This window comes from Cricetulus griseus, chromosome 8 (assembly GCF_003668045.3).
Source record: "Cricetulus griseus strain 17A/GY chromosome 8, alternate assembly CriGri-PICRH-1.0, whole genome shotgun sequence".
In the NCBI taxonomy this organism is placed as follows: domain Eukaryota; kingdom Metazoa; phylum Chordata; class Mammalia; order Rodentia; family Cricetidae; genus Cricetulus; species Cricetulus griseus.
In genome coordinates, this window is record NC_048601.1 from 85,114,540 (window position 1) to 85,129,002 (window position 14,463).

Consider the following 14,463-nt stretch of genomic DNA (forward strand, 5'->3'; position numbering starts at 1 on the left):
GGAAAGTCATATCAGAGTAATAATTCTTCTAACCTTGTGTGCTGTGTTCAGACTACAAGTTCACAGGCTCCTCAATGAGGAAAAGCCCCCATTACTTCTGTAAGAAAACTTGTTTGGCAATAGCAGACAGCTGCAGGGAAGAAGGCAGCAGGGTGGGTGTGTTGTCAGCATGCTGAATCTGTCTGAGCAAGAGACAGATTATCTGATTGCTGTGAATCTCCCTTTCAGAACTGGCTGACAGAACTGGAGATCTTCGCAATAATCTTCTCGGCTGCCATCCATGACTATGAACACACCGGAACTACCAACAATTTCCACATTCAGACCCGGTGAGGGGGTTGAAATGTTTGTAGAGCAGGCACGAGGAGGCAGGGATATAGTTTTAGATGTCAGTGAGTTGTGCATTTATAACTTTCCTTTTATGTGGTTGCTCTATTTTCAGTTTTGAAAAGAGTAACTTATAAACAAGATAGGAGCCTGGGCAGCTTCACTGAACACACCACATTTGAAAAAACACCTGCTGCTATTTCTCATAATTTATTCATATCTAAAGTCAGGCCTCCTTTCTTCACTATTGTAATGTTCATTCGTTATTTATGTATGCTCTGCACCTCCTCTACCCATTTCTAATAGGTGTGACAAGGTTGCATAGAGCCCCAGATGTCATGTAGATGACATCACTAAGTTCAGATAATCGCTGGAGGGCTTCTGACATGCTAACAATAATGGTGCCTTCTCACCCGTGGTCTCTGAGCTTCTGGTGAGACACTCTACTCTTCCTCTATGTGCTCATCTCTTTCCTCCCCTGTGGCATACAGAAGAAGATGGTACTTTCTGTGCTATGTTCAGAAGGGGTGTAGAAGCAAAGTAAAGGACTTGAGCTATTTTCTGTAGTTTCTCACACTTCTTCCCAGGTAGAGTGGTCTGGGTTCCTGGGAGCATATTTTTGTCACTGTTCCAAGGTCTTTAAATATAGGCAGATCCCCCAGAAGACTGGGTGAATGCTTTGCTTGGAGGACAAAGACTGCAGTGACCCACAGCTGCCTGAGGAAGAGGGGTGGGCAGGGCAACCGCATGGAGCTTGCTTGGAGACCAAGAACAAATCCAGTCAACCCACTGGAAAACCTATAAATCGTAGAAGGTAAACAGGAGCTTAAGGCCACAAAATACACACACATACCAATATCTAACTTGGGAAGTAAATTCAAACATTGACACATTGGCCCTCAGCAAAGCTTTGTCCAGTTCATCCGAGTAGAAGTTTTCCTTGTTCAGAAAACTGTGTGGCTGGACCCTTTCTTCCAGGATAGATAAAAGTGGTAAGCCTAAGACTTTTAAGGTGCACTAGATTGTTCCCCAGTTTGGTCAGCAATAGATAGGTGTTGTATTCAGACACATCAGTCCTGTGGTCTGAACACCTCACTTACATCACAGTCCTGTGACTCAGTTGTTTGGGGACTCTGAGATGGCACTTCCTATCTATAGAATGGTACCCTAGCTGAGAAACAAATGAGCTCTGATAATCCAAGCTTAAATTAAACTGGGGATATTAAAATCATATACATGCCTGTGTTAGGCAACATTCAACTACAGAATAGTCTTTGAGGATATATAAAAATTATATTCTCTGTTTTCAACGATCCACATGTGACATTTCTATGGGAAAACAATTTAAGATCAAGTTACAGAGGCAGCTTGCAGACAGTAGCCACCAAGTGATATGTACTTGGAGAATTGCAACTAAATAATATTAACTAGGATGTTGATTGAATTAAAAATAAAAATTTAAAAATTAAAGTTATCCTAGAAATCATAAGAAAGTCTAACCCACTGACATTTTTAAAAGTCACTTTTGGCACCGGTGCAGGTAATTGATGTGAACGTTTTAGCATGCTTGGGGTGCATATTACACACAACACACCCACAAGTTTATAATAAAGTTCCTCTCTTTTATCTACTGATAATGTGCAACGTTAGTTTGAGCCATTGGTAACCCAGATGACTTGGGGACAAGATCATTTCTAAAAACAGGAAAAAGTGACAGCGCAGCAAGTCTTGTCAGAGTAAGCCAAAGGGATCTCAGCTGTGTCCCAATCTGAAGGAGTTTGTGTGTCTCTGTCCAGGTCGGATCCAGCTATCTTGTACAATGACAGATCTGTGCTGGAGAATCACCACTTGAGTGCAGCTTACCGCCTTCTGCAGGAAGACGAGGAGATGAATATTCTGGTCAACCTCTCAAAGGATGACTGGAGGTAATTGATGGCAGCTTTGGAAGCCACAGAGGGGAAGTGTGGACAGATGGGGTATGCTGCTACTGAGGAAATAGACCCTGCATAAACTCTATACTGCTCTCTCACAAAAAGTGCCCCAAAGCTTGTTAACTGGACTTTATAAAGATTGGATGTACCATTCCTGTCTTCATTTTGTTTGGTATTTTCTTATTTTGTTTGGATACAATTTTGTCACAAAAAGGTGACTGATATTCTTTTTCCTTTCTGGTGTGATCTTAAGCATCCTTTGCTCTTTGTGTCTCCAGCTGGGTCAGAACTGCTTGGCACAGTCAGGGTCCGAACCTCTGGGGCCTGGAATAAGGCAGACTTATCAGTTGACACTGGAGCATAGCCACACACAAACACCAGCATCTTTGTTTGTCTTTAGCCCTGAATTGTTGGTGATTGTTTGCAAAGGAACACAAATAATAAGATTGACTTAAAGCATTTGAATATAGCCTCTGATTAATACATTATAAAATTGAGTGACTCAAACCATATCAGTGAATTAATGTAAATGCAGTCAAATTAGTCCCTTGAAATTAGTTTAGTGAAGTCTGTTTGTGTACTCACTGTCTGTCTTAGTTAGGGTTTCTATTGCTGTGAAGAGACACCATGACCATGGCGACTCTTATAAAGGAAAACATTTAGTTGAGGTGGCAGCTTATATTTTCGGAGTTTTGGTCCATTCTCATCATGGCAGGGAGCATGGCAGCATCCAGGCAGACATGGTACTGGAGAGGGAGCTGAGAGTTCTATCTTTTACACAAGCAACTGGAAGTGGTGTCAGACACTGAGCATATGAGGCCTGAAAGCCCACCCCCACAGTGATGCACTTCCTCCAACAAGGCCGTACCTACCTCAACAAGTCACTCCCTGTGAGGGCCATTTTCTTCCAAACCACGTATCACAATCCCTGGCCCCAAACGGTTGTAGCCATAACATAATGCAAAAATGCTTTCAGTCCAACTTCAAAAGTCCCCCTTGGTCTATAACAGTCTCACATTTTATTTGAAAGTCTAAAGTTCCAAGTCTCTTCTGAGATTCATACAATCTCTTAATTGTAATCCCCTGTAAAACCAAAATAACAAAACAGACCACCTACTTCTAACATAGGATATACATTACCATTCCGAAATGTAACGAAGGGAGCATAGTGAGGAAATATTGGACCAAAGCAAGACTGAAAACCAGCTGGGCAAACTCTAAACTTCACATCTCAGTGTCTGATGTCAAAATGTTCTTCAAATCTCTGACTCCTTTTTAGCTTTGTTGACTGCAACACACTTCTCTGTCTTGGGCTGATTCCGCTCCCTGTTAGCAGCTTTCCCTGGCAGGTATGCCAAGGTCTCCAAAGCAATCCAAACTTCAACTTCACAGCTTCACACAATGGCATCTCTAGGCCTCTGTTCAAGGACACCCCTGACACATGCCTGGCCTCGGTGGCTTTTCTTAATCATGGAGGCAAATTCCATAACCCCTCTCTTCTATCCTTGACTCTATAGCCAGAACCACATGGCTGAAGCTGCCAAGTTCTCTTGCTTGCTGGGGCGGGAACATAGCCCTCTTGTTCAATCACGTCATTCTTAGCTTTCTCCATGTTCTCCTTCACTGCCTAAATCTGGCTGTCCTGGAACTTGCTCTGTAGACCAAGCTGACCACAAACTTGAGATCATCCAGCCTCTGCCTCTGGAGTGCTGGGATTAAAGGCGTGCACTACCTCATCTGGCACTAAACTTTTCTTTAATTGAGCTCACCACTCCCTTTATTCCATTTCTTCATCATATCTCCTTGAATACAGAACTTAGCTGCATTCTGTTTCCTGGTGCTCTTTTTCTCCTTAAATTTTACATTTTTGTACTTTAAGCTGCTTAGTTTGCTCCCTTTAATTATAAATATTCATTATTACCACTAGTAACCATACAATACAGTCTATGCTAGGTTGTTTTGAGATTTCCTATGCCAATGGAATTAATTGAAAACTCTTCACTTTAGCTCAGACAGACTCTTCAGACAAGGGCAAAATGCAGACAATTCATCAAAATATCACAAGAATAATCTCTAGGCAATATAGTAAAATTCTTGTCCTCTGAAGCCTCTTAAGCCATCTCCTCCACATTTCAAATCATTCTCAGCGCCACTTTCTTCCATGTTCCTACTAGTATGGCCCAATAAGCAGTGCTTAAAGCATTCTACTGCTTCCCTAACCCAAAGCACCAAAGTCTGTATTACTTCAAACTAAAAGTTGGTCAGGCCTATCTATGAAATGCCCCAGTTGCTGATACCAACATCTGCCTGAGTTAGCATTTATATTGCTGTGAAGAAATAACTATGACCACAGCAACTTTTGTAAAGGAAAACATTTAATAGGGTGGCTCACAGTTCAAAGGTTTAGTCCATTATCAGCATAGTGGGACATGGCTACATACAGGTAGACGTGGTAATGGAACTAAGAATCCTACATCTTGACTTGCAGATGACAGTAAGTGGTCTGAGACACTGGGTGTGGCTTGAGTATATATGAGACCACAGTTGACACACTTCCTCCAAAAAGACCACTCTTAGTCCAACAAGTCCACACTCCTAATAGTGCTGCTCACTTTGGGGCCATTTCCTTCAAACCGGCTCACGGTCTGTATCTGTGCCTCTTGCCCTTGTTACCTCAAAGGAAATAAATATTGAAGAGACCAGAAATAATCATGCATCTGAGATATCAGAACATCTTGTTGTAATGTCTTACATAAGCACAATAACTGTGGGAAGCTAGATTAAGAACAGCAAACTCAACATAGATAGAAAGGCAGAAATAACAATCTTACTGAAGAAACCCATAAAATTACAAACAATAGAAGAAATTATCAAAGCTAAAATCTAGTTCTTTGAAAAGAACAACAAAATTGATGAGCTTAAAACTTGGCTGAGTTAGAACATACATTACTACTATCAGATTCTACATATTTCAAATATATAGGAAAATTTACAATATTATTTTATTGTGTTTCACAACTTTGATTAAATATGCATATACTTTGTAAAATACAATTTTTAAAACTTCACAAAAGATAAAACAGATAATGTTAATATTCCTGTATCTATTAAAACAATTGAGTTTTTCATGAAAAAAATCTTCACCCCAGGAAAACTCCATACTTGGATATTCTAAAAAAGTCTTTGAAAACTCAAAAAAGAGATCATCACAATGTTAGGAAAATTATTTATAAAATGTTGAAAGAAGAAAGTACTTTCTAATTTGCCTCATGAGACATAATTTTAAACACTATACTTTTACAAAAACCATCACAAAAGTGAATCTTGGGGACTAGTAAACCCCATGAACATAAATACATAAATCTTTGTTAAATATTAACATTTAAAATAATGTTATTCAAAAAGTCTGATTTAGGTGGTGTGGTTAATTTTTGCATCAACTCAATTTGGCCATAGTGAGCCTTGATATTTCTTTGAAAACATTCAAGATCTTTCCATGGGTCTGTTTGTAGTTGAAGCCATCTTATAAATAAGTAGACTCAGTAAAGCAAACTGTCATTCTTAACATCCATGGAGCTGAGAGTTAGACTAAATACTATAAAAGGTTTACCCTCCCCCAAGTAAGATCAAATTCTCTCCACCTGGGTTTGGATTGAAACCTTCTTCCTGTGTCTTAAGTTTGATGTCTTTTGACTGAAGTATATCATTGGCCTTAAAGGTCTTCAGCTTGCTGACTGCCCCTGCCGACCTTGGTCTTGTCAACCTTCATGAGTCTGTAAGTCATGGCTGAGGATTTAGGTCAGTCAGTAGAGTGCTTACTTGTTATGTGTGAAGCCACGAGTTTGATCCCTAGTACTATATAAAATTGGACTTGTAGGACATGCCTGTAACCCCAGATCTGGGAAAGTGGAAACAGGAGGATGAGAATGTCAAGTTCACAGAGAAGTTACAACCAGTTTAAACCCAAGAATGTATGGTTAATTTGACACTCAAAAATAAATTAAAATAGTTCACCTTATTAAAAGCAAAGAAGCCAAGCAAAGAGAGTGAGATATTGTTGACACATGCCTTTAATCCCAGTACACTGGAGAATGAGGTTGGAGGACCCCGAGTTAGTATCTATACTGTGATATTTCAGGACAGCCAGAGCAATATAGTGAGGCATCCACTCAAACAAACAAACAACACTAAAACCCAAAACAACGAATGTGGTCATTTCAATAGCTATATCCAAAACATTTGACAAAAGTCATTAGTTATGAAATAAAAACTCTTCCAATGAGAAACACAAAGGAGTCTATAGCATCTCCAGCTGGGTAAGGCATCAGTGTAAAGCTATAACTAATTTCAATCTTCATGGTGAAATTCTGAACACTTCTGTCTGAAGACAGGGAACAAGATTAGAATGTCTGATCTTATATTAAACAATATAAAGTGTTTCTGTAAGCAAATGAGATCTGATTGCACATAAAGCCCCAAGACTATTATGGCAACTTCTAAAACTGGTAATGAATTTTATGAGCCAGTAAATATGATGTTTAATGTAAAAAATAGACTAGGAGCTAGCCATTAGAAAATTACGTTGAAAATTCTTGCACAAGGCAGGAGATAAAGGATCAAATTTATTGAAACCAGTGTGGAAACTTCTCAGAAAACTAAGAATAGAACCAATGATTCATCTCTCCCACTCCTGGATGCGGTCTTAAAGAAATACCATGAGAACAGCACAGAGACACCTGCACACTCATCCTTATCCTTCTTTGTGACTGCATTCACAAGAGTCAAGCTGTGAATCACCCTAGACACCCATCTTGGATGAATGAATAAAGAAAATATGGTCCATGTACACATGACTTTTTTATGACATTTACTAATTTGTGAGAGGGACAGTGGGTGGACACATGCCACAATGCACCATGTCGTCTCCTTCCACAATGTGGGAACAAACTCAGGTGGTTAAACCTGGTGGCAAGTGCAAGGGGCTTTCAACATGTAGGTCGCGACCCCACAGGGGGTGGAATGACCCTCTCACAGGAGTCAAACCTCATATATCCTGCATATATTTACATTATGATTCATAACAGTAACAAAATTACAATGAAAGAACTTTATGGCTGGAGGTCACCACAACATGAGGAGCTGTGTTAGAGAGTCACAGCACTAGGAAGGTTGAGAACTACGGCACTAAGCCATCTTGACAGCCCCTACAGTGTTGTTTTATTCATCCACAAACAAGAATGAAATTATAGAATTCGTAGAAAAAATAGTTGAAGTGGAGGTCATCTTGTTAAATTAAATAAACTAAACTTAGAAAGCAGACACTGAACTTTTGTGGGCAGAATCTAGGTTAAGAAAACACACATATGACATAAAGAGAGAATGAGGACTAATTAGGAAGAGGAGGGAGGAGGAGCAAGAAGGGATGGGATGGAAAACTAAGTGCAGTGATATTTATGTACATACAGTCATACTGAAAGCTATTACTTTGTGTGCTAATTAAAAATATTCTCGTATAAAGGTCAGCGGTCAATAATGGGTGTTGTCCTCTACTGCTACCAGCCTGTTTTTTGAGTCAGTATCTCTTTTTAGAACCTGGAGGTCACTTATTGGTAGTACTAACTGGAGAGCACACTTTACTGACTGATGATCCTCTTGTCCTGGTCCCTTTTCCCTCCGGTGCTGGGTTACAAACATGTCCTGTCACACCCAACACTCAGTCCTCGTGCTTTCCTGGCAAGCACTGTACCCACGGAGACATCTCCTCAGACCCCTCACACTTGATTTTTGAAAAAGGTCTTAAGTGGAATCGTTGGAGAAAGAAAACTATTTTCTTTCAGGAGGTGGGGTTAAAACAAGTGGGTATCTATGGAAAACAATAACTTACCTCAAACCATATTCAAAATCAACTCAAATTTTGTCATGAAGTAAAACATAAAGCCTAGCCAGGATGAACTAACTCAACTGGGGAAGCAGAAGACTGAATAATAAAACACCCGATGAGAAACAGCCACTCAGTTCAGAATGCAGGTCAGCGGTAGGCACCCTGGGTTTGCTCCCAACACTGTGATAGCGATGGTAGTGGCAGCGATTTTACAGGGAAGAGCACAGCGATGTCTTCAGGACATGTGGAGTTCTTAGAATACAAAAGGTGAGAAGCATTTTTTGAAATAATAAATGTAACCTAATGAAAATTAAACTGTTTGGAAAGTACTGAATTGCGGTAACCGAGAAACTGGGGAAATGTGGCTACTGTACATATTCTGTCAGGGTTTGTATCCAGAAGCACAATGTACCCTGACAATTCAATAATGAGTTTTTAAAGAAATAACTCTCTTTTACAAAGTAAAAATAATTGAAACACCGTTCCGTAAAAAATGATGCCCACATGGCAAAGGTACATGAGAGGTTTTCAGTGATAATATTTGGTCAAGTAAATGCAAATTAAAACCGTAACGAGACACCCGAACATACCCACTAGATGGCTAGAACTAAAAGCTGACAGAAGGCAAGAAAAACACTATAGTTTTAACACACTTGTCAAAAATGTGAACTTAAGTAGACATTTTGCTAAGGGTTTGGCAGGTTTTTATAGTTAAATGCTCAGGTACCTAGCAAAGCAGCCATTCTGTTTCTGGATGCTTGTTCTAAAGCAATGAGACCATGTCCATATAAAGACTTGCACACCGATACCCACAGATGATTTATTGGTAGTCACCCTAAACTAGTGTAGAACAAACCAAATATATATCAGCTGGTAAGTGGATAACAAACTGCAATATTTGGGATACCTCTTAACTGGAAGCAGCAAGGAACTATGGGTGATGCACTCTATCATGAGTGACAGTCCTTATGCCTAGGAAAGGAACTCAGACGAAAAAAGAATATTTTGTTTTATATACATGTAATTATGTATATGTATAATGTATGTAAAATATAGTACATATGTATATATGTATAACATATATTTGTCATTTCAATACTCATTCATATACATTAACATTCCAAACATACACATGCGTACACATTATATACATACATATTCAGAAGTAGAAAGTGGGACTGCTTGTTATCATGAATGCAATGGTGTTTTCAAGGGCTTATTCAGTTGCTGAAACAGGTTGAACCATGCCATTTCTATAAGAACCATTTATTCTATGTAAATTATACTTCAACGCAGTTGTTAGTTTGGTATAACCTCTAACAATGCTCAGGGAGAGAAGAACAGGAAAATTGGGGGTGCAGAAATCAATCTATATGATGCTAAAATATAGACACATGGCAGGAGCATTTGTCAAATCCCATGGAACTGTGTGATATGATGAGTGAGCCCTAAGTAATCTGTGAACTTCATTTAATAAATCTATTGAACATTGGTTTGTTGGTTTTAACTCGTGAACCCCACATAAGCACAGAATATTTGTGATTGGGGAAACTACCAGGAGAGGGGATTACCCTGCTCCATTTTTCTGTAAGCTTAAAAGAACTCTTTAAAAAAAGATGGTTTTTAAAATGTGGAATACACAAAGTACCCAATAGATTATCAGTGTAGTTTCTAGAACTATTTCACTGGTTTATCTTAAAAATGAATTCAGCTGAGAAGAGAACACTTAAATTCATATTTCAGCTTCACCATAACTTTCCCTGTAGGTTAATATTCCAGATGACAAAGGTATCATATTCTTTTGTAAAGATATTTTATTTGTAAATTCTGTGCATGGATGCAAGTGTTCAGGGAGGTGGTGTCTGTTACAGGTCTCAGAATTGAACTCTGACCTCTGCCAGAGGATTAAATGCCCTTAACCACTGAGCAACCTCTCTATTCCCCTGTATCGTTTTCCTAGTAAATTATTCTCTAGTCCTTAACCTTCATTTATATCCCAATTCATACAAATTCGACTGGAACGACTGATATTAGATTTGCAATGTCTGGAACAATTAACTGATTTTGACTAAATGTGGCAAAAAAATAACGGGTTTTTTTCTTTGTTTTCATGACTTCTTCATGGGTGTCCCCAAAAGGGAGTTTCGAACCTTGGTAATTGAGATGGTAATGGCCACGGATATGTCCTGTCATTTCCAGCAAATCAAAGCCATGAAGACAGCCCTGCAGCAGCCAGAAGCGTGAGTAGCCTGTGACATCATCTCATAGGGCTTAGACTGAAAATTGCACATTTTATACAGTGAAAATGAGTCACCTTCAGGATAATGGACTGGTTAGCTTGGAAAGTAGTGATGTCTGGAGCAAGGAACTTGAGCATCATACAGTATCTCACAATTAGAGGTTTATCAGAATCAGAGTTGAAGAAAATACAAGGCATGCTATCAGTTTGGCCAAATTAGCAGTTAAATGATCAAAGGTCTGCTAAATGTACAGCTAACTTAAATATTGTTAGGATTTTTGTCACCTGGTTGAAAACTGCAGCCATTCTATTAATTGGTTAGATGAGAAATACCTTATTCAGTAAATGCTGAAATGTTTGTTCAACAACAACAACATGGTGGCAGTACTTAGAGGCCATTCATCCTTTCCTCAATTCAGCGACAACTGGGTTTTAAAGATTTTTGATACTTTAAAAATGTTTGAAGTGCATGGTCACTGTGTGCTTGCATGTGTTGGGTTTGCAGAATTGAGAAGCCAAAAGCCTTATCTCTGATGCTGCACACAGCAGACATCAGCCATCCTGCAAAAGCATGGGACCTGCACCACCGCTGGACCATGTCTCTCCTGGAGGAGTTCTTCAGACAGGTACCTTGTCTTTTGCTGCTCACCAGGGCTGGTGTTGGATATTTTGTGAATGTTTCAGCACCTCTCCATCAAGGACCACAGAGGATATAGTTAGTTTTTTGGAGAAGGGGGCTTTTCATAGTTGTTTTATTTCTGCATGTATAATGCTTGAATTTTACCTAAATTCTAATTGTCAGGGCATTGTGAAATGCATTGCATTCTGTCTCAGGCATTTCTGCTTAGAGGAAAAGGTGTTTCATTGTGGTGTTCTCTTGTCTAAGTATCATTTGAAGAGAGCCTTTTCTTTATTTCTTCTAACGAGTTACTAAAAAGGTTATTAAAGTTTTTTTCGTATTGCCCTGTGGGGCTATGCTGATAACCTTTGACTCATGTCTCTTGTTATTGAGTAGGTTGTTTCTTTTGATGGAGAAGCTATGACAGACACAATGTTCCAAAACTAAGATAAGGCAAGTTGGAGTCAAGAAATCACTTGGAATTATTCTTCAAGTGCATTTAAATTTAACTACACCTTCAATCCAGTGTCATATTATCTATAAGAACAGGTAGTCTTTAGTGAGTATGCATTCCTTTAAGACAAACACAAATATGTGAATTCATAACAGAAAGGAAACAAGTGCACATCACCAAGACCTTAAGGTTAGGGTTAGTTCTCCAGCCTTGTCACAGATGCTGGCCTCGCCTTGAAAAAAGCTGCCACATGGACACTGGCTTTGAGACATGAGACTCTGAGCTCAGGCAATGAAATGTAGATTACAGATCTCAGTTACTGTTAGTTCATATTAGCAAATGAAATCAGCTAATTCTTGTTCATTCAAAAAGGGATTTTGAGAACTCTAGCCCCCATAAAACAGCACTTAATATCACGTCTCACTATTATTCCCTCAAATGTCTAGGGGAGTTTCTCTGAGCTTTCATTCATTTTCGATTGCTATAATACCATACATGAGACAAGATAATTTTTTTGATTATTAAACTGTTGTTAAGTGGTCTTGGCTTACTGGAGAATACCTGGACCTGTTATGCCTTCTTTGGCTACATGGCATCTCCTCGTGGGGCCTCTCTGCCTACCTTTCCTAGAATTCTCCTTGTCTCCTAGTCCCGCCGAGACAAGATAATTTATAAAGGATAAAGATCTATTTTGGTCATGGCTTTGTAACCCAGAACTCTATTTTCCTGCCATTGGCATCTGGTAAATCTACTTGTTCGGGGCATCACAGGGCAAGTGTGCTAGCTCTGGTCTCTCTGCTTTAAAGTCACTGACACCTTCATGGGGTATCAGTGACCCACCCTCACCCTCACGATCTTATCTAATCCATGCTGTCTCCCAAAGGCTTCACTTCTAAATACTATTAACATATGACTTTGAGGAGTAAGTCTTCACCATCTTAGGTGTGGGGACACACTGGCACACTGGTTACTGTGGGTTTGGGCATGAAATTCTCCTGATGATCTTACTTTTATGATTATTGTTTGAATGAGGAAATAATTGCACAAGAATTTCTGTATTTTTTTCTTTCTAAAACTATGCACATTGTCTGGTAGTAACTGGGACTAGAGTTAACAGTTACAAAAGCCCAAGATGTCAATTAGTGCTTTATTCCAATTGCTTGGCAGCCAGGGACTAAACAAGTCACCCTTCTAATTCCCTTGTCTTTGTGTTGTCTGTGATTTTTTTTTGAGGGAACAGAAAAGATTTAGGGTAAGTTTAGTTGAATATTCTTAAGAACCTTTCATCATTGAATATCCTGTTTTCTCTTCAGTGTGTCCATGGGTGCCAGCCAGTCTACATATGCACACTCACCCTTACCCCAAGTTCATGTGTTCTGTCCTTATATGGGAAGGGTCATTTGCACATGCATTATGTGGTCTCCAGAGTAATTCCCAGGCTCCATGATGAGTAGAATGGAGTAAAGAGTAGGCATGGGAGGAGCTTGAGTGACACAGGTGTGACTCTAAGGTGTATATAAGGACAGCAGACTATAAATTTTTCCCTCATTAAGGGCTTACATTAAACAATTTTTAAATGACTGTTTTCCCAACAATAGTGTGGGACCTTTCTCTAAATACCCACCCCTCCTTTTTCATATGCTTCCTTTGAGGTAGTTTTATAAAAATACTTCCATCATGCTAGGAATATTCAGTCTGTGGCCAATGGACAGACCATGGCAAACTCATGTAAGTTTGATATATTGAAGTGATTCCTATTTTGAATTATGAGAGTGTGTGAATTATTTAATCATGTGAACATTGTTTCCTTATCGTAAAGGAAACTTTGTGTACACACTCAAATGGAATGAAAATATGCTAGGGCAATGTGGAAATAACCAAACTGAATTTCTTGGCCTCTCAGAACTGGTGTGTTAAATCGCTAGAACTGAACTGGTTTTAGTGAATGTAATTCAGTAAAGGGTTTCTATTGCCTTCACCCATATGCCAAAACAAAACAGGTAGCCCATGAAAGGAGTAATGGTACCCCAGCTCTTAGTGTTAGCTTTAAAATTGGACAGTCCCCATTGGGAAATCCCAATGAGTCCAGAGAAGCTTTTTAAAATTACTTTCAGAAAGTTGGACTATACTTCAAAATAACGAGATAGCTAATCCTTGGGAACACAGCCCAGGCATTCTTGATCTTCTGAAGAAGGGAGCTTCATCTTCATCTTCACAACCATGTTCCACAGAATCCAGGCCACAGCCATAAAGTGCTTTTAAATGTACCACAGACTTTGAAAATGTATGTCTGCCTTGGTAAATCCGTCTTGTTCTGAAAAGCTCTGAGATTCGTTTTCCTTTTTTCACTGTGTGTTTTAACATTTTGGAAACACCTTTCATAGTTCTCTACATCTCTTCTATGTCTGTGGCTGTTTCCTCATTTGTCTGTTTTATTTCATATGTATTGTTGAATTTTTCCCTCTCCCCTACAAGATTTTGTTATCATTTTAATGTTTCTTTCTTCTTCAGTGATGCTGTTTTCATCTTTATTCAATTCATTTACTTTTATTTTTCTAACTCTTTGAATTCAATGTTCATTTCATTTGCTTTCATTTTCATTTGTTTAGAAAACGGAAACTGAGCAGTGTTTGTTTGTTTCTGCTTCTGACACACTGTGCCCAAGGCACAGTGACTAGCAACTAGTCTTTAAATTTGATTTTTATTTTTCTTTTAACCAAGAGTTACCTTAAATGGAATATTTTTTCCAGCTTTTCTATATCCTTTAGTGATACGTTTCTTCACTTAATGGGTTCCAAATTACTTTCTTTTTATTGACCAAATAATTAGTTATTGTTTGGAGCTTAAATTAAATTTATGTATACATCACCTTTGTGAATGTCTGTGGATCATGGGAGACTTCTGTGTCTAATTCTCAGCATATATCTATATAATAGTTAATCTGCTACTGTGACAAATATCTGAGGCTATGAACTTGAAAGAGGGAAGGTTGATGTGGACTCAAGATTGCAG

The 14,463-nt window shown here is 38.9% G+C and overlaps 1 protein-coding gene across 8 annotated transcripts in view; it reads left to right on the forward strand.

The window, feature by feature from the left end:
* Pde1c (phosphodiesterase 1C) overlaps positions 1–14,463 on the forward strand; it is a 258,046-nt gene that overhangs the window by 162,883 nt on the left and 80,700 nt on the right. For all 8 annotated transcript variants that reach the window (XR_004771036.1, XR_004771037.1, XM_035448641.1 and 5 more), the window contains 4 exons: positions 229–329; positions 2,124–2,252; positions 10,278–10,379; positions 10,884–11,004. Coding sequence is in view for 6 of the 8 variants with exons in the window: in XM_035448641.1 (XP_035304532.1) it covers positions 229–329; positions 2,124–2,252; positions 10,278–10,379; positions 10,884–11,004 (453 nt within the window). In the remaining 2 variants the exon portion in view is untranslated. The remainder of the gene's footprint in view (positions 1–228; positions 330–2,123; positions 2,253–10,277; positions 10,380–10,883; positions 11,005–14,463) is intronic.